The sequence below is a fragment of the Falco peregrinus genome, chromosome 3, assembly GCF_023634155.1.
Source record: "Falco peregrinus isolate bFalPer1 chromosome 3, bFalPer1.pri, whole genome shotgun sequence".
NCBI lineage: Eukaryota > Metazoa > Chordata > Aves > Falconiformes > Falconidae > Falco > Falco peregrinus.
In genome coordinates, this window is record NC_073723.1 from 104,616,726 (window position 1) to 104,636,055 (window position 19,330).

The 19,330-nt window shown below is 60.0% G+C and overlaps 2 protein-coding genes across 2 annotated transcripts; both read left to right on the forward strand.

Moving 5' to 3' along the window:
• Nucleotides 1–529: 529 nt before the first annotated feature.
• Nucleotides 530–12,750, forward strand: LOC129784122 (transmembrane protease serine 9-like). The gene is made up of 13 exons (XM_055799919.1): nt 530–603; nt 887–1,087; nt 1,349–1,614; nt 1,901–2,046; nt 2,516–2,865; nt 5,767–5,842; nt 6,390–6,484; nt 6,746–7,011; nt 7,298–7,418; nt 11,164–11,255; nt 11,801–11,882; nt 12,144–12,409; nt 12,695–12,750. Exons 1-13 carry the CDS (start codon nt 530–532, stop codon nt 12,748–12,750), a joined length of 2,091 nt encoding a protein of 696 aa, XP_055655894.1.
• A 3,971-nt stretch (nt 12,751–16,721) lies between these two features.
• LOC129784123 (acrosin-like) lies at nt 16,722–19,062 on the forward strand. Its single transcript, XM_055799920.1, has 5 exons — nt 16,722–16,795; nt 17,080–17,280; nt 17,542–17,807; nt 18,094–18,239; nt 18,709–19,062. The coding sequence occupies exons 1-5, from the start codon at nt 16,722–16,724 to the stop codon at nt 19,060–19,062; spliced, it is 1,041 nt and encodes a 346-aa protein (XP_055655895.1).
• The last annotated feature ends 268 nt before the right edge of the window (nt 19,063–19,330 follow it).

A 19,330-nucleotide genomic window follows, 5' to 3' on the forward strand; every position in this document is an offset into this window, starting at 1 on the left:
TTATTAGGCTTGCCCGTCACTGCTTGCCTGCCACGACCATCAAGAGTGTCTCTTCAAGAGCCAAGCAGGCGCGTGCTGCCTCTAGTGGTTGCGTTCTCTGTTGTGTGTCTCTTTATTGGGCAGGAGCAGGTGGCAAAGGGCTGCCGAGAGCAGGGCGGCAGTGACCTTCGCAAAGAGGTAGCGCCGCCACGCTTGGTTTTTCCTGTGAGCTGTTAGCAGGCAGAGCCGGGAGCCAGGCGCTGCTGCCTGCCACGGGGCCTGCCCACCCTCATCGCGCAAAGGGAGCATTCCACGGGGCTCTGTGGGGGCTGTGCGATCCCAGCCTCCCGTCCTGCTTGGAACCCCTCCTGTTGCCCCCCCTCCCCGCAGAGGCCACCACGCCCAGCCCCGTGGCAACCAGCCACTCTGTGACATCACCCCCGGGGCCAAGGGCATCCTGGGCAACGTGAGTTCGGGGGGCAGTATGTTGGCGGCTGCACTGGCGGTGACAAGCCCTCCTCCTTGCAGCTGCCACGTGTCACTGGCAGGGATGGATTTGCTGCGCCTCCTCCTCATCCTGCTGGCCATGTGCTGTCCTGCGTACGGCACATGGGACAGCTGTGGGTAAGTGGCCCGAGGCTCTGGGAGGGAGCTTGGGCAAGCCCTTGTGGGCTTGGCTGGAGGGCAGCCAGTGTGGGAGGCTCATTTCCTTGCCAGCACGCAGGCTGTTGGCAGTACTCACCTACGGGGCTAAAGCAGAAAGAGGCAGGGTGTGGACACACACGTGCCCCACAGGCTTCCCCAGCCCTGCTGGCCAGGCAGCGCCTTGTGGGGAGGGAAGACGGCTGACCGTGAGCCGTAGGGGCGCCAGCCATCCAGCAGGACACTAAGGAGTTTCTCTTTACAGAGGGACCTGCGGGCTCCGGCCCATGGCTTTTCAGTACGGCATGTCGCGCGTCGTGGGTGGCACAGATGCCCAGGCAGGGGCCTGGCCCTGGATCGTCAGCATCCAGAATCCCTGGCAAGCGGGCACGGGTCATACCTGCGGAGGCTCCCTCATCAGCGCACAGTGGGTCCTGACAGCAGCCCACTGCTTCATCGAGGCCAGGTAAGGCGCCACCGGGAACGCGCATAGCCCCACAACACTAGCGCTTGCCCCGTGCGCAGCAGCACGGGCTACTCCCGCCCCGTTTCCTCGCAGGACACCCAGGGCCTGGGTGCTCCTTGAGCCTAAGGCACGCGAGGCCAGTCACACCCTCCCGAGCGCTGCTCTCCTCTCTCCCTCGTCAAGCGGAAGGCAGGGCAACGGCTGGGCTGCTGCAGCACGTGGCTGTGCTCCCTCTGAGTCCTCTCCCCATTTGCCTTCCAGCTACATCACCATGTGGCGCGTGGTGATCGGTGCCACGCGGCTGACTCAGCTGGGCCCTGAGGCCCAGGTGCGCAACATCAAGCGGCTGCTCCTTCACCAAGGCTACAGTAACATCACGCAGAGGAACGACATTGCCTTGCTGGAGCTGGACCAGCCTGTGCAGTGCAACGCCTACGTTCAGCTTGCCTGCGTGCCCGATGCCTCGCTGAGAGTCTCGCAGCTGAAAAACTGCTACATCAGCGGCTGGGGTGCCACGACTGCAAGATGTGAGTACCGCGGAAGTACTCGTGTGCCGAGCGCAAGCTTGGCACGCTCGGGGCCATTGCTTGGGCTTCCTGACAGCAGAGGCCAGAGCCCGAGTCAGCCTGTGGGGACGTATGCCTCTTGAGAGATGGGCCTGAGCCCTTTCCCCAGAGCAAGGCGGAAGGCAAATGCCGCTATAACGCCTCTCAGGATGCAAAGCCAAGCGCGGGCGAGGCAAGGGATTCCGCCAGGCAGGGGAGGAGAAGTGCCAGTGAGCTGCTGCTTGCTAATTCCTTCCTGTGCTCGCAGCTGGACGATCAACGGATGTGCTGCAGGAGGCCCAGGTCCGCCTCATTGATGTCAACGTCTGTAACAGCAGCCGGTGGTACAGAGGGGCCATCCACACGCACAACGTCTGTGCTGGCTATCCGCAGGGCGGCATTGACACCTGCCAGGTAGGAGCGTGCTACGAGCCAAGCCCCGTAGCACAGGCAGCCCCGCCACACGCAACTACGCCAACATGGCCCAGCATGTGCTTGGCCTGGCCAGTGCCCCTCCCACTTCAGGTCCCCACCGCCGGGGGGGCTTATACCCCCTTCCCCATCGGCAGGCCCCTGCCCAGTGCCCCTCTTGTCCCAGAGGCATGGCACTCTGCCCAGAAAGCCCTCCTAGTGTTCCTGGCAGCCCACGGCTCCCCATCCCAAGCCTGCCACAGCTCTCTTCCACACACCCACCATCACCGTGCAGTGAGGAGAGCCAGCCCCACCTTACAAGCCCACCACCCCTTCCCAGGCAAGGCTCGCTCGACACAGCCTCGCTCTGCAGGGAACACAGCTCCGGCAGGTGCCGTCAGAGAGAAGGAGCCAACCCCCGTGCTGACGCTGGCCACCCAACAACCCCTTTGTCCTCTCTCCTCCTCTGCAGGGGGACAGCGGTGGGCCTCTCGTGTGCCAAGACAGCAGTGCAGACTACTTCTGGCTTGTTGGTGTCACCAGCTGGGGGAGAGGCTGTGCCCGAGCCAGGCAGCCCGGAGTCTACACCTCCACTCAGCACTTCTACGACTGGATCCTGCTACAGATGGGCCTGCGCCCAGCAGTGAGGGCTACTCCAACAGCACGCGCTTGGAGTCATTTTGTCACCACCTCAAGCCCCGTTCCGAGGCCAAGGCCCACAGCAGCGCAGTCGGGCGGCTCCTGCCCGTTTCCAGTCCAGAAGCTGCTGGACTTCTTTAGCCGGCTGCAGGAGCTCCTGCAGTACCTAAGGGGAAAAACGGTGTGAGCAGCAGGACAAACGGCACGCAGGGCAGGCTGCAGTGTGCCACCACCATTTCCTTTGGGGCAATGCCTGCCGATGCAAAGGCCACCTCAGCGTCAAAGGGCTGCTCTGCCCTGCGCCCGTGCCTCGGGACGCACACACCTGATGAGGCTGACCACGTGCTTGAAATAAAATGTTTCGGTGCTCACAGCAAACCAGGCTTCAGCTCAAGTCAGTCTCCTGTGCGAGGCAAGGACGTCCACGCCCGGCACCTGCCAAGCGAGGCAGGCTGCAGGCAGACAAGGCGGGCACAAAGGGAAAGAGTCCCTGCAAAGGGCTGAAAGTGGGCCTGCTCAGGGAGGAGGGGGAGGCTGCACTGGGGGAGGAAGGGAACACAGGTCATCACGGGCTGGAGGGCTTGGGGAAAGGAGCTGGAAACACAGAACGTCTTTGGCCAGCTCCTGGTGGGATCCCGCTGCGCTTGTGGATGAGCCACAAGTGACCTTGAAACTGGACTCTCGTGACCCAGGACAGACGCGTCTGGAAAGACCCAAGGGTTGCACTGAGGATTTGGGGAAGGAGCTTGCCTTCGAGCCCCACATATGCCACAGACTTCATTTCCATCCTGTGTCGCGGTTTAACCCCGGCCGGCAACCAAACGCTACCGGCAACCAAACGCCACGCAGCCACTTGCGCACTCCCCCCCCACACACCCTGAGGGGTGGGGAGGAGAATCAGAAAGCAATGTAAAAGTGGAGGGTTGAGATAAGAACAATGTAATAATTTAAACAGAAGAAAGAGTGAAGAACAACAGTAACAATACCAAGAAGAAGAAGAAGAGCAACAATAACGATTAGGATGGAAAGGTGGGGGAAAAGGGTAAAATCAAAAGGAAGGGAGAAGGAAAAAAAGGAAATGATGCCCAGTACAACTGCTCACCACCCGCTGACCGATGCCCAGCCAGTCCCTGAGCAAGAATCCCCCTGCCAGCTAACCCTCCAAGTTTCTATGCCAAGCATGATGTCCCACGGGACGGAATACCTCTGTGGCTGGTTCAGGTCAGCTGACCTGCCTGTGTCCCTTCCCAGTCTCTTGTGCCCCTCCAGCACTCTGGCTGGCAAGGCCCAAGAAACCAAAAAGGCCTTGACTTAGCAGAAACGCTAGGCAGCAACAACCGAAAACATCAGTGCGGCTACCAACATTGTTCTCACATCATAGCCAAAACACAGCACTTCACTAGCTACGAAGAAGAAAGTTAACTCCATGCCAGCTGAAACCAGGACACGGGGCCATCTCCTACTCGGCATGTGCTGCACAGGTCTTTGTAGCCTTCTTGATTGGTGCTGACGTGCGGAATCAAACTCTACAACTCAAGGAGGCTTATCAAGCAGGTATGTTTATCGGGGCTCCGGCTGCAAGGGGGATCGCTCCTCCTCACTTGCACACCCAGGGCTTAAGTAAGCAGATCCCTATTACACAGAAGCATACATATTCATTAAAATTCCCAAGAAAAGGCGGGGTTATTACCATTCGATCCAGGAACTCAGTATCATAAGCCTCCTCACTCTGGCGCGGGTGCATTGACACCTGCTGGTCCTGGGCTGGGCTCTCTGGGAGGAAGGCTCGCACCCTTCCTCAGGATGTACTTTTCCCTTTGGCGCGCAGTGCTGAGGAGTCCACACCAGCAAGCGCAGAGCCAGGTTGTACTGGTTCTCTTCCCGGCTCGTACATCTTGCAGACAACATAGTTCTTGCTTACAACGTAGCTAGTCGATCGGTATCGACACGTGCAGACCGTAGTGTCCTTGTTAGTCAGTCTGTTAAACACAAGTGCTGAAGCACCAGTTGCAAGGTCTGCATATTTACCGAATGATTTTCAGCTTGAACTATCTCAGTGCAGAGTCTTTACTTCTGAGCGTCATGGCCTGTGACCGCCTTGCTGCCATCCGAAAAGCCCTGCACACTGGGACCCTCCTAGGTGGCAGAGCTTGTGTCCACACGGCAGCAGCTGCCTTGGGCCAGGGGGTTGCTCAGCCCAGCAGCACCAGCAAGTGTGGAATTGAAACCGGGAGCGAAGCCGCTAAGACAAACCCAGTATCCTATGAAGTTGGAATCCTGGCTCGGACTGGAGCCTAGAAGTCATAATTGCCTAAAACAGGGGTTGTTGCAAAGCCACATGCCCAGGAGCAGCATGTAGTACAACATCTAAGGGCTGTTAATCAAATAGCGATTGACCAACACCCGGTGCTGCCTAATCCTCCCACTTTCTTAACAGCGACAGGGGATTCTAATGTCTGTTTTACAGCATTGGACTTCGAAGGCGCCTTTTTGGCGTTCTGATTGTATGTCCTCGGCCGTGCATAGCAGGTGCCACAGCTGCCCTCTGCAGTGTTGCTCCAGAACCACAATCCAACCCAAAGAGAGCAGGGACACGAAGCCTGCCAGAGGGCGTTGCTGTGGCTGACATAGCCAGTGAGGACTGTGCTGCGTGTGCCTTTCCCTGTGCTGCGTGCAGGAAGGTTGGCACTGCTGGGCTAGGCTTGGCTTATTTGGCTTGCCCGTCACTGCTTGCCTGCCACGACCATCAAGAGAGTGTCTCTTCAAGAGCCAAGCAGGCGCGTGCTGCCTCTAGTGGTTGCGTTCTCTGTTGTGTGTCTCTTTATTGGGCAGGAGCAGGTGGCAAAGGGCTGCCGAGAGCAGGGCGGCAGTGACCTTCGCAAAGAGGTAGCGCCGCCACGCTTGGTTTTTCCTGTGAGCTGTTAGCAGGCAGAGCCGGGAGCCAGGCGCTGCTGCCTGCCACGGGGCCTGCCCACCCTCATCGCGCAAAGGGAGCATTCCACGGGGCTCTGTGGGGGCTGTGCGATCCCAGCTCCTGCCTCCCGTCCTGCTTGGAACCCCTCCTGTTGCCCCCCCTCCCCGCAGAGGCCACCACGCCCAGCCCCGTGGCAACCAGCCACTCTGTGACATCACCCCCGGGGCCAAGGGCATCCTGGGCAACGTGAGTTCGGGGGGCAGTATGTTGGCGGCTGCACTGGCGGTGACAAGCCCTCCTCCTTGCAGCTGCCACGTGTCACTGGCAGGGATGGATTTGCTGCGCCTCCTCCTCATCCTGCTGGCCATGTGCTGTCCTGCGTACGGCACATGGGACAGCTGTGGGTAAGTGGCCCGAGGCTCTGGGAGGGAGCTTGGGCAAGCCCTTGTGGGCTTGGCTGGAGGGCAGCCAGTGTGGGAGGCTCATTTCCTTGCCAGCACGCAGGCTGTTGGCAGTACTCACCTACGGGGCTAAAGCAGAAAGAGGCAGGGTGTGGACACACACGTGCCCCACAGGCTTCCCCAGCCCTGCTGGCCAGGCAGCGCCTTGTGGGGAGGGAAGACGGCTGACCGTGAGCCGTAGGGGCGCCAGCCATCCAGCAGGACACTAAGGAGTTTCTCTTTACAGAGGGACCTGCGGGCTCCGGCCCATGGCTTTTCAGTACGGCATGTCGCGCGTCGTGGGTGGCACAGATGCCCAGGCAGGGGCCTGGCCCTGGATCGTCAGCATCCAGAATCCCTGGCAAGCGGGCACGGGTCATACCTGCGGAGGCTCCCTCATCAGCGCACAGTGGGTCCTGACAGCAGCCCACTGCTTCATCGAGGCCAGGTAAGGCGCCACCGGGAACACGCATAGCCCCACAACACTAGCGCTTGCCCCGTGCGCAGCAGCACAGGCTACTCCCGCCCCGTTTCCTCGCAGGACACCCAGGGCCTGGGTGCTCCTTGAGCCTAAGGCACGCGAGGCCAGTCACACCCTCCCGAGCACTGCTCTCCTCTCTCCCTCGTCAAGCGGAAGGCAGGGCAACGGCTGGGCTGCTGCAGCACGTGGCTGTGCTCCCTCTGAGTCCTCTCCCCATTTGCCTTCCAGCTACATCACCATGTGGCGCGTGGTGATCGGTGCCACGCGGCTGACTCAGCTGGGCCCTGAGGCCCAGGTGCGCAACATCAAGCGGCTGCTCCTTCACCAAGGCTACAGTAACATCACGCAGAGGAACGACATTGCCTTGCTGGAGCTGGACCAGCCTGTGCAGTGCAACGCCTACGTTCAGCTTGCCTGCGTGCCCGATGCCTCGCTGAGAGTCTCGCAGCTGAAAAACTGCTACATCAGCGGCTGGGGTGCCACGACTGCAAGATGTGAGTACCGCGGAAGTACTCGTGTGCCGAGCGCAAGCTTGGCACGCTCGGGGCCATTGCTTGGGCTTCCTGACAGCAGAGGCCAGAGCCCGAGTCAGCCTGCGGGGACGTATGCCTCTTGAGAGATGGGCCTGAGCCCTTTCCCCAGAGCAAGGCGGAAGGCAAATGCCGCTATAACGCCTCTCAGGATGCAAAGCCAAGCGCGGGCGAGGCAAGGGATTCCGCCAGGCAGGGGAGGAGAAGTGCCAGTGAGCTGCTGCTTGCTAATTCCTTCCTGTGCTCGCAGCTGGACGATCAACGGATGTGCTGCAGGAGGCCCAGGTCCGCCTCATTGATGTCAACGTCTGTAACAGCAGCCGGTGGTACAGAGGGGCCATCCACACGCACAACGTCTGTGCTGGCTATCCGCAGGGCAGCATTGACACCTGCCAGGTAGGAGCGTGCTACGAGCCAAGCCCCGTAGCACAGGCAGCCCCGCCACACGCAACTACGCCAACATGGCCCGGCATGTGCTTGGCCTGGCCAGTGCCCCTCCCACTTCAGGTCCCCACCGCCGGGGGGGCTTATACCCCCTTCCCCATCGGCAGGCCCCTGCCCAGTGCCCCTCTTGTCCCAGAGGCATGGCACTCTGCCCAGAAAGCCCTCCTAGTGTTCCTGGCAGCCCACGGCTCCCCATCCCAAGCCTGCCACAGCTCTCTTCCACACACCCACCATCACCGTGCAGTGAGGAGAGCCAGCCCCACCTTACAAGCCCACCACCCCTTCCCAGGCAAGGCTCGCTCGACACAGCCTCGCTCTGCAGGGAACACAGCTCCGGCAGGTGCCGTCAGAGAGAAGGAGCCAACCCCCGTGCTGACGCTGGCCACCCAACAACCCCTTTGTCCTCTCTCCTCCTCTGCAGGGGGACAGCGGTGGGCCTCTCGTGTGCCAAGACAGCAGTGCAGACTACTTCTGGCTTGTTGGTGTCACCAGCTGGGGGAGAGGCTGTGCCCGAGCCAGGCAGCCCGGAGTCTACACCTCCACTCAGCACTTCTACGACTGGATCCTGCTACAGATGGGCCTGCGCCCAGCAGTGAGGGCTACTCCAACAGCACGCGCTTGGAGTCATTTTGTCACCACCTCAAGCCCCGTTCCGAGGCCAAGGCCCACAGCAGCGCAGTCGGGCGGCTCCTGCCCGTTTCCAGTCCAGAAGCTGCTGGACTTCTTTAGCCGGCTGCAGGAGCTCCTGCAGTACCTAAGGGGAAAAACGGTGTGAGCAGCAGGACAAACGGCACGCAGGGCAGGCTGCAGTGTGCCACCACCATTTCCTTTGGGGCAATGCCTGCCGATGCAAAGGCCACCTCAGCGTCAAAGGGCTGCTCTGCCCTGCGCCCGTGCCTCGGGACGCACACACCTGATGAGGCTGACCACGTGCTTGAAATAAAATGTTTCGGTGCTCACAGCAAACCAGGCTTCAGCTCAAGTCAGTCTCCTGTGCGAGGCAAGGACGTCCACGCCCGGCACCTGCCAAGCGAGGCAGGCTGCAGGCAGACAAGGCGGGCACAAAGGGAAAGAGTCCCTGCAAAGGGCTGAAAGTGGGCCTGCTCAGGGAGGAGGGGGAGGCTGCACTGGGGGAGGAAGGGAACACAGGTCATCACGGGCTGGAGGGCTTGGGGAAAGGAGCTGGAAACACAGAACGTCTTTGGCCAGCTCCTGGTGGGATCCCGCTGCGCTTGTGGATGAGCCACAAGTGACCTTGAAACTGGACTCTCGTGACCCAGGACAGACGCGTCTGGAAAGACCCAAGGGTTGCACTGAGGATTTGGGGAAGGAGCTTGCCTTCGAGCCCCACATATGCCACAGACTTCATTTCCATCCTGTGTCGCGGTTTAACCCCGGCCGGCAACCAAACGCTACCGGCAACCAAACGCCACGCAGCCACTTGCGCACTCCCCCCCCCCCACACCCTGAGGGGTGGGGAGGAGAATCAGAAAGCAATGTAAAAGTGGAGGGTTGAGATAAGAACAATGTAATAATTTAAACAGAAGAAAGAGTGAAGAACAACAGTAACAATACCAAGAAGAAGAAGAAGAACACCAATAACGATTAGGATGGAAAGGTGGGGGAAAAGGGTAAAATCAAAAGGAAGGGAGAAGGAAAAAAAGGAAATGATGCCCAGTACAACTGCTCACCACCCGCTGACCGATGCCCAGCCAGTCCCTGAGCAAGAATCCCCCCACCAGCTAACCCTCCAAGTTTCTATACCAAGCATGACGTCCCACGGGATGGAATACCTCTGTGGCTGGTTCAGGTCAGCTGACCTGCCTGTGTCCCTTCCCAGTCTCTTGTGCCCCTCCAGCACTCTGGCTGGCAAGGCCCAAGAAACCAAAAAGGCCTTGACTTAGCAGAAACGCTAGGCAGCAACAACCGAAAACATCAGTGCGGCTACCAACATTGTTCTCACATCATAGCCAAAACACAGCACTTCACTAGCTACGAAGAAGAAAGTTAACTCCATGCCAGCTGAAACCAGGACACGGGGCCATCTCCTACTCGGCATGTGCTGCACAGGTCTTTGTAGCCTTCTTGATTGGTGCTGACGTGCGGAATCAAACTCTACAACTCAAGGAGGCTTATCAAGCAGGTATGTTTATCGGGGCTCCGGCTGCAAGGGGGATCGCTCCTCCTCACTTGCACACCCAGGGCTTAAGTAAGCAGATCCCTATTACACAGAAGCATACATATTCATTAGATTCCCGAGAAAAGGCGGGGTTATTACCATTCGGTCCAGGAACTCAGTATCATAAGCCTCCTCACTCTGGCGCGGGTGCATTGACACCTGCTGGTCCTGGGCTGGGCTCTCTGGGAGGAAGGCTCGCACCCTTCCTCAGGATGTACTTTTCCCTTTGGCGCGCAGTGCTGAGGAGTCCACACCAGCAAGCGCAGAGCCAGGTTGTACTGGTTCTCTTCCCGGCTCGTACATCTTGCAGACAACATAGTTCTTGCTTACAACGTAGCTAGTCGATCGGTATCGACACGTGCAGACCGTAGTGTCCTTGTTAGTCAGTCTGTTAAACACAAGTGCTGAAGCACCAGTTGCAAGGTCTGCATATTTACCGAATGATTTTCAGCTTGAACTATCTCCGTGCAGAGTCTTTACTTCTGAGCGTCATGGCCTGTGACCGCCTTGCTGCCATCCGAAAAGCCCTGCACACTGGGACCCTCCTAGGTGGCAGAGCTTGTGTCCACACGGCAGCAGCTGCCTTGGGCCAGGGGGTTGCTCAGCCCAGCAGCACCGGGAAGTGTGGAATTGAAACCGGGAGCGAAGCCGCTAAGACAAACCCAGTATCCTATGAAGTTGGAATCCTGGCTCGGACTGGAGCCTAGAAGTCATAATTGCCTAAAACAGGGGTTGTTGCAAAGCCACATGCCCAGGAGCAGCATGTAGTACAACATCTAAGGGCTGTTAATCAAATAGCGATTGACCAACACCCGGTGCTGCCTAATCCTCCCACTTTCTTAACAGCGACAGGGGATTCTAATGTCTGTTTTACAGCATTGGACTTCGAAGGCGCCTTTTTGGCGTTCTGATTGTATGTCCTCGGCCGTGCATAGCAGGTGCCACAGCTGCCCTCTGCAGTGTTGCTCCAGAACCACAATCCAACCCAAAGAGAGCAGGGACACGAAGCCTGCCAGAGGGCGTTGCTGTGGCTGACATAGCCAGTGAGGACTGTGCTGCGTGTGCCTTTCCCTGTGCTGCGTGCAGGAAGGTTGGCACTGCTGGGCTAGGCTTGGCTTATTAGGCTTGCCCGTCACTGCTTGCCTGCCACGACCATCAAGAGAGTGTCTCTTCAAGAGCCAAGCACGCGCGTGCTGCCTCTAGTGGTTGCGTTCTCTGTTGTGTGTCTCTTTATTGGGCAGGAGCAGGTGGCAAAGGGCTGCTGAGAGCAGGGCGGCAGTGACCTTCGCAAAGAGGTAGCGCCGCCACGCTTGGTTTTTCCTGTGAGCTGTTAGCAGGCAGAGCCGGGAGCCAGGCGCTGCTGCCTGCCACGGGGCCTGCCCACCCTCATCGCGCAAAGGGAGCATTCCACGGGGCTCTGTGGGGGCTGTGCGATCCCAGCTCCTGCCTCCCGTCCTCCTTGGAACCCCTCCTGTTGCCCCCCCTCCCCGCAGAGGCCACCACGCCCAGCCCCGTGGCAACCAGCCACTCTGTGACATCACCCCCGGGGCCAAGGGCATCCTGGGCAACGCGAGTTCGGGGGGCAGTATGTTGGCGGCTGCACTGGCGGTGACAAGCCCTCCTCCTTGCAGCTGCCACGTGTCACTGGCAGGGATGGATTTGCTGCGCCTCCTCCTCATCCTGCTGGCCATGTGCTGTCCTGCGTACGGCACATGGGACAGCTGTGGGTAAGTGGCCCGAGGCTCTGGGAGGGAGCTTGGGCAAGCCCTTTGTGGGCTTGGCTGGAGGGCAGCCAGTGTGGGAGGCTCATTTCCTTGCCAGCACGCAGGCTGTCGGCAGTACTCACCTACGGGGCTAAAGCAGAAAGAGGCAGGGTGTGGACACACACGTGCCCCACAGGCTTCCCCAGCCCTGCTGGCCAGGCAGCGCCTTGTGGGGAGGGAAGACGGCTGACCGTGAGCCGTAGGGGCGCCAGCCATCCAGCAGGACACTAAGGAGTTTCTCTTTACAGAGGGACCTGCGGGCTCCGGCCCATGGCTTTTCAGTACGGCACGTCGCGCGTCGTGGGTGGCACAGATGCCCAGGCAGGGGCCTGGCCCTGGATCGTCAGCATCCAGAATCCCTGGCAAGCGGGCACGGGTCATACCTGCGGAGGCTCCCTCATCAGCGCACAGTGGGTCCTGACAGCAGCCCACTGCTTCATCGAGGCCAGGTAAGGCGCCACCGGGAACACGCATAGCCCCACAACACTAGCGCTTGCCCCGTGCGCAGCAGCACAGGCTACTCCCGCCCCGTTTCCTCGCAGGACACCCAGGGCCTGGGTGCTCCTTGAGCCTAAGGCACGCGAGGCCAGTCACACCCTCCCGAGCGCTGCTCTCCTCTCTCCCTCGTCAAGCGGAAGGCAGGGCAACGGCTGGGCTGCTGCAGCACGTGGCTGTGCTCCCTCTGAGTCCTCTCCCCATTTGCCTTCCAGCTACATCACCATGTGGCGCGTGGTGATCGGTGCCACGCGGCTGACTCAGCTGGGCCCTGAGGCCCAGGTGCGCAACATCAAGCGGCTGCTCCTTCACCAAGGCTACAGTAACATCACGCAGAGGAACGACATTGCCTTGCTGGAGCTGGACCAGCCTGTGCAGTGCAACGCCTACGTTCAGCTTGCCTGCGTGCCCGATGCCTCGCTGAGAGTCTCGCAGCTAAAAAACTGCTACATCAGTGGCTGGGGTGCCACGACTGCAAGATGTGAGTACCGCGGAAGTACTCGTGTGCCGAGCGCAAGCTTGGCACGCTCGGGCCATTGCTTGGGCTTCCTGACAGCAGAGGCCAGAGCCCGAGTCAGCCTGCGGGGACGTATGCCTCTTGAGAGATGGGCCTGAGCCCTTTCCCCAGAGCAAGGCGGAAGGCAAATGCCGCTATAACGCCTCTCAGGATGCAAAGCCAAGCGCGGGCGAGGCAAGGGATTCCGCCAGGCAGGGGAGGAGAAGTGCCAGTGAGCTGCTGCTTGCTAATTCCTTCCTGTGCTCACAGCTGGACGATCAACGGATGTGCTGCAGGAGGCCCAGGTCCGCCTCATTGATGTCTAACGTCTGTAACAGCAGCCGGTGGTACAGAGGGGCCATCCACACGCACAACGTCTGTGCTGGCTATCCGCAGGGCGGCATTGACACCTGCCAGGTAGGAGCGTGCTACGAGCCAAGCCCCGTAGCACAGGCAGCCCCGCCACACGCAACTACGCCAACATGGCCCCAGCATGTGCTTGGCCTGGCCAGTGCCCCTCCCACTTCAGGTCCCCACCGCCGGGGGGGCTTATACCCCCTTCCCCATCGGCAGGCCCCTGCCCAGTGCCCCTCTTGTCCCAGAGGCATGGCACTCTGCCCAGAAAGCCCTCCTAGTGTTCCTGGCAGCCCACGGCTCCCCATCCCAAGCCTGCCACAGCTCTCTTCCACACACCCACCATCACCGTGCAGTGAGGAGAGCCAGCCCCACCTTACAAGCCCACCACCCCTTCCCAGGCAAGGCTCGCTCGACACAGCCTCGCTCTGCAGGGAACACAGCTCCGGCAGGTGCCGTCAGAGAGAAGGAGCCAACCCCCGTGCTGACGCTGGCCACCCAACAACCCCTTTGTCCTCTCTCCTCCTCTGCAGGGGGACAGCGGTGGGCCTCTCGTGTGCCAAGACAGCAGTGCAGACTACTTCTGGCTTGTTGGTGTCACCAGCTGGGGGAGAGGCTGTGCCCGAGCCAGGCAGCCCGGAGTCTACACCTCCACTCAGCACTTCTACGACTGGATCCTGCTACAGATGGGCCTGCGCCCAGCAGTGAGGGCTACTCCAACAGCACGCGCTTGGAGTCATTTTGTCACCACCTCAAGCCCCGTTCCGAGGCCAAGGCCCACAGCAGCGCAGTCGGGCGGCTCCTGCCCGTTTCCAGTCCAGAAGCTGCTGGACTTCTTTAGCCGGCTGCAGGAGCTCCTGCAGTACCTAAGGGGAAAAACGGTGTGAGCAGCAGGACAAACGGCACGCAGGGCAGGCTGCAGTGTGCCACCACCATTTCCTTTGGGGCAATGCCTGCCGATGCAAAGGCCACCTCAGCGTCAAAGGGCTGCTCTGCCCTGCGCCCGTGCCTCGGGACGCACACACCTGATGAGGCTGACCACGTGCTTGAAATAAAATGTTTCGGTGCTCACAGCAAACCAGGCTTCAGCTCAAGTCAGTCTCCTGTGCGAGGCAAGGACGTCCACGCCCGGCACCTGCCAAGCGAGGCAGGCTGCAGGCAGACAAGGCGGGCACAAAGGGAAAGAGTCCCTGCAAAGGGCTGAAAGTGGGCCTGCTCAGGGAGGAGGGGGAGGCTGCACTGGGGGAGGAAGGGAACACAGGTCATCACGGGCTGGAGGGCTTGGGGAAAGGAGCTGGAAACACAGAACGTCTTTGGCCAGCTCCTGGTGGGATCCCGCTGCGCTTGTGGATGAGCCACAAGTGACCTTGAAACTGGACTCTCGTGACCCAGGACAGACGCGTCTGGAAAGACCCAAGGGTTGCACTGAGGATTTGGGGAAGGAGCTTGCCTTCGAGCCCCACATATGCCACAGACTTCATTTCCATCCTGTGTCGCGGTTTAACCCCGGCCGGCAACCAAACGCTACCGGCAACCAAACGCCACGCAGCCACTTGCGCACTCCCCCCCCCCACACCCTGAGGGGTGGGGAGGAGAATCAGAAAGCAATGTAAAAGTGGAGGGTTGAGATAAGAACAATGTAATAATTTAAACAGAAGAAAGAGTGAAGAACAACAGTAACAATACCAAGAAGAAGAAGAAGAGCAACAATAACGATTAGGATGGAAAGGTGGGGGAAAAGGGTAAAATCAAAAGGAAGGGAGAAGGAAAAAAAGGAAATGATGCCCAGTACAACTGCTCACCACCCGCTGACCGATGCCCAGCCAGTCCCTGAGCAAGAATCCCCCCACCAGCTAACCCTCCAAGTTTCTATACCAAGCATGACGTCCCACGGGATGGAATACCTCTGTGGCTGGTTCAGGTCAGCTGACCTGCCTGTGTCCCTTCCCAGTCTCTTGTGCCCCTCCAGCACTCTGGCTGGCAAGGCCCAAGAAACCAAAAAGGCCTTGACTTAGCAGAAACGCTAGGCAGCAACAACCGAAAACATCAGTGCGGCTACCAACATTGTTCTCACATCATAGCCAAAACACAGCACTTCACTAGCTACGAAGAAGAAAGTTAACTCCATGCCAGCTGAAACCAGGACACGGGGCCATCTCCTACTCGGCATGTGCTGCACAGGTCTTTGTAGCCTTCTTGATTGGTGCTGACGTGCGGAATCAAACTCTACAACTCAAGGAGGCTTATCAAGCAGGTATGTTTATCGGGGCTCCGGCTGCAAGGGGGATCGCTCCTCCTCACTTGCACACCCAGGGCTTAAGTAAGCAGATCCCTATTACACAGAAGCATACATATTCATTAGATTCCCGAGAAAAGGCGGGGTTATTACCATTCGGTCCAGGAACTCGGTATCATAAGCCTCCTCACTCTGGCGCGGGTGCATTGACACCTGCTGGTCCTGGGCTGGGCTCTCTGGGAGGAAGGCTCGCACCCTTCCTCAGGATGTACTTTTCCCTTTGGCGCGCAGTGCTGAGGAGTCCACACCAGCAAGCGCAGAGCCAGGTTGTACTGGTTCTCTTCCCGGCTCGTACATCTTGCAGACAACATAGTTCTTGCTTACAACGTAGCTAGTCGATCGGTATCGACACGTGCAGACCGTAGTGTCCTTGTTAGTCAGTCTGTTAAACACAAGTGCTGAAGCACCAGTTGCAAGGTCTGCATATTTACCGAATGATTTTCAGCTTGAACTATCTCCGTGCAGAGTCTTTACTTCTGAGCGTCATGGCCTGTGACCGCCTTGCTGCCATCCGAAAAGCCCTGCACACTGGGACCCTCCTAGGTGGCAGAGCTTGTGTCCACACGGCAGCAGCTGCCTTGGGCCAGGGGGTTGCTCAGCCCAGCAGCACCGGGAAGTGTGGAATTGAAACCGGGAGCGAAGCCGCTAAGACAAACCCAGTATCCTATGAAGTTGGAATCCTGGCTCGGACTGGAGCCTAGAAGTCATAATTGCCTAAAACAGGGGTTGTTGCAAAGCCACATGCCCAGGAGCAGCATGTAGTACAACATCTAAGGGCTGTTAATCAAATAGCGATTGACCAACACCCGGTGCTGCCTAATCCTCCCACTTTCTTAACAGCGACAGGGGATTCTAATGTCTGTTTTACAGCATTGGACTTCGAAGGCGCCTTTTTGGCGTTCTGATTGTATGTCCTCGGCCGTGCATAGCAGGTGCCACAGCTGCCCTCTGCAGTGTTGCTCCAGAACCACAATCCAACCCAAAGAGAGCAGGGACACGAAGCCTGCCAGAGGGCGTTGCTGTGGCTGACATAGCCAGTGAGGACTGTGCTGCGTGTGCCTTTCCCTGTGCTGCGTGCAGGAAGGTTGGCACTGCTGGGCTAGGCTTGGCTTATTAGGCTTGCCCGTCACTGCTTGCCTGCCACGACCATCAAGAGAGTGTCTCTTCAAGAGCCAAGCACGCGCGTGCTGCCTCTAGTGGTTGCGTTCTCTGTTGTGTGTCTCTTTATTGGGCAGGAGCAGGTGGCAAAGGGCTGCTGAGAGCAGGGCGGCAGTGACCTTCGCAAAGAGGTAGCGCCGCCACGCTTGGTTTTTCCTGTGAGCTGTTAGCAGGCAGAGCCGGGAGCCAGGCGCTGCTGCCTGCCACGGGGCCTGCCCACCCTCATCGCGCAAAGGGAGCATTCCACGGGGCTCTGTGGGGGCTGTGCGATCCCAGCTCCTGCCTCCCGTCCTCCTTGGAACCCCTCCTGTTGCCCCCCCTCCCCGCAGAGGCCACCACGCCCAGCCCCGTGGCAACCAGCCACTCTGTGACATCACCCCCGGGGCCAAGGGCATCCTGGGCAACGCGAGTTCGGGGGGCAGTATGTTGGCGGCTGCACTGGCGGTGACAAGCCCTCCTCCTTGCAGCTGCCACGTGTCACTGGCAGGGATGGATTTGCTGCGCCTCCTCCTCATCCTGCTGGCCATGTGCTGTCCTGCGTACGGCACATGGGACAGCTGTGGGTAAGTGGCCCGAGGCTCTGGGAGGGAGCTTGGGCAAGCCCTTTGTGGGCTTGGCTGGAGGGCAGCCAGTGTGGGAGGCTCATTTCCTTGCCAGCACGCAGGCTGTCGGCAGTACTCACCTACGGGGCTAAAGCAGAAAGAGGCAGGGTGTGGACACACACGTGCCCCACAGGCTTCCCCAGCCCTGCTGGCCAGGCAGCGCCTTGTGGGGAGGGAAGACGGCTGACCGTGAGCCGTAGGGGCGCCAGCCATCCAGCAGGACACTAAGGAGTTTCTCTTTACAGAGGGACCTGCGGGCTCCGGCCCATGGCTTTTCAGTACGGCACGTCGCGCGTCGTGGGTGGCACAGATGCCCAGGCAGGGGCCTGGCCCTGGATCGTCAGCATCCAGAATCCCTGGCAAGCGGGCACGGGTCATACCTGCGGAGGCTCCCTCATCAGCGCACAGTGGGTCCTGACAGCAGCCCACTGCTTCATCGAGGCCAGGTAAGGCGCCACCGGGAACACGCATAGCCCCACAACACTAGCGCTTGCCCCGTGCGCAGCAGCACAGGCTACTCCCGCCCCGTTTCCTCGCAGGACACCCAGGGCCTGGGTGCTCCTTGAGCCTAAGGCACGCGAGGCCAGTCACACCCTCCCGAGCGCTGCTCTCCTCTCTCCCTCGTCAAGCGGAAGGCAGGGCAACGGCTGGGCTGCTGCAGCACGTGGCTGTGCTCCCTCTGAGTCCTCTCCCCATTTGCCTTCCAGCTACATCACCATGTGGCGCGTGGTGATCGGTGCCACGCGGCTGACTCAGCTGGGCCCTGAGGCCCAGGTGCGCAACATCAAGCGGCTGCTCCTTCACCAAGGCTACAGTAACATCACGCAGAGGAACGACATTGCCTTGCTGGAGCTGGACCAGCCTGTGCAGTGCAACGCCTACGTTCAGCTTGCCTGCGTGCCCGATGCCTCGCTGAGAGTCTCGCAGCTGAAAAACTGCTACATCAGTGGCTGGGGTGCCACGACTGCAAGATGTGAGTACCGCGGAAGTACTCGTGTGCCGAGCGCAAGCTTGGCACGCTCGGGGCCATTGCTTGGGCTTCCTGACAGCAGAGGCCAGAGCCCGAGTCAGCCTGCGGGGACGTATGCCTCTTGAGAGATGGGCCTGAGCCCTTTCCCCAGAGCAAGGCGGAAGGCAAATGCCGCTATAACGCCTCTCAGGATGCAAAGCCAAGCGCGGGCGAGGCAAGGGATTCCGCCAGGCAGGGGAGGAGAAGTGCCAGTGAGCTGCTGCTTGCTAATTCCTTCCTGTGCTCACAGCTGGACGATCAACGGATGTGCTGCAGGAGGCCCAGGTCCGCCTCATTGATGTCAACGTCTGTAACAGCAGCCGGTGGTACAGAGGGGCCATCCACACGCACAACGTCTGTGCTGGCTATCCGCAGGGCGGCATTGACACCTGCCAGGTAGGAGCGTGCTACGAGCCAAGCCCCGTAGCACAGGCAGCCCCGCCACACGCAACTACGCCAACATGGCCCAGCATGTGCTTGGCCTGGCCAGTGCCCCTCCCACTTCAGGTCCCCACCGCCGGGGGGGCTTATACCCCCTTCCCCATCGGCAGGCCCCTGCCCAGTGCCCCTCTTGTCCCAGAGGCATGGCACTCTGCCCAGAAAGCCCTCCTAGTGTTCCTGGCAGCCCACGGCTCCCCATCCCAAGCCTGCCACAGCTCTCTTCCACACACCCACCATCACCGTGCAGTGAGGAGAGCCAGCCCCACCTTACAAGCCCACCACCCCTTCCCAGGCAAGGCTCGCTCGACACAGCCTCGCTCTGCAGGGAACACAGCTCCGGCAGGTGCCGTCAGAGAGAAGGAGCCAACCCCCGTGCTGACGCTGGCCACCCAACAACCCCTTTGTCCTCTCTCCTCCTCTGCAGGGGGACAGCGGTGGGCCTCTCGTGTGCCAAGACAGCAGTGCAGACTACTTCTGGCTTGTTGGTGTCACCAGCTGGGGGAGAGGCTGTGCCCGAGCCAGGCAGCCCGGAGTCTACACCTCCACTCAGCACTTCTACGACTGGATCCTGCTACAGATGGGCCTGCGCCCAGCAGTGAGGGCTACTCCAACAGCACGCGCTTGGAGTCATTTTGTCACCACCTCAAGCCCCGTTCCGAGGCCAAGGCCCACAGCAGCGCAGTCGGGCGGCTCCTGCCCGTTTCCAGTCCAGAAGCTGCTGGACTTCTTTAGCCGGCTGCAGGAGCTCCTGCAGTACCTAAGGGGAAAAACGGTGTGAGCAGCAGGACAAACGGCACGCAGGGCAGGCTGCAGTGTGCCACCACCATTTCCTTTGGGGCAATGCCTGCCGATGCAAAGGCCACCTCAGCGTCAAAGGGCTGCTCTGCCCTGCGCCCGTGCCTCGGGACGCACACACCTGATGAGGCTGACCACGTGCTTGAAATAAAATGTTTCGGTGCTCACAGCAAACCAGGCTTCAGCTCAAGTCAGTCTCCTGTGCGAGGCAAGGACGTCCACGCCCGGCACCTGCCAAGCGAGGCAGGCTG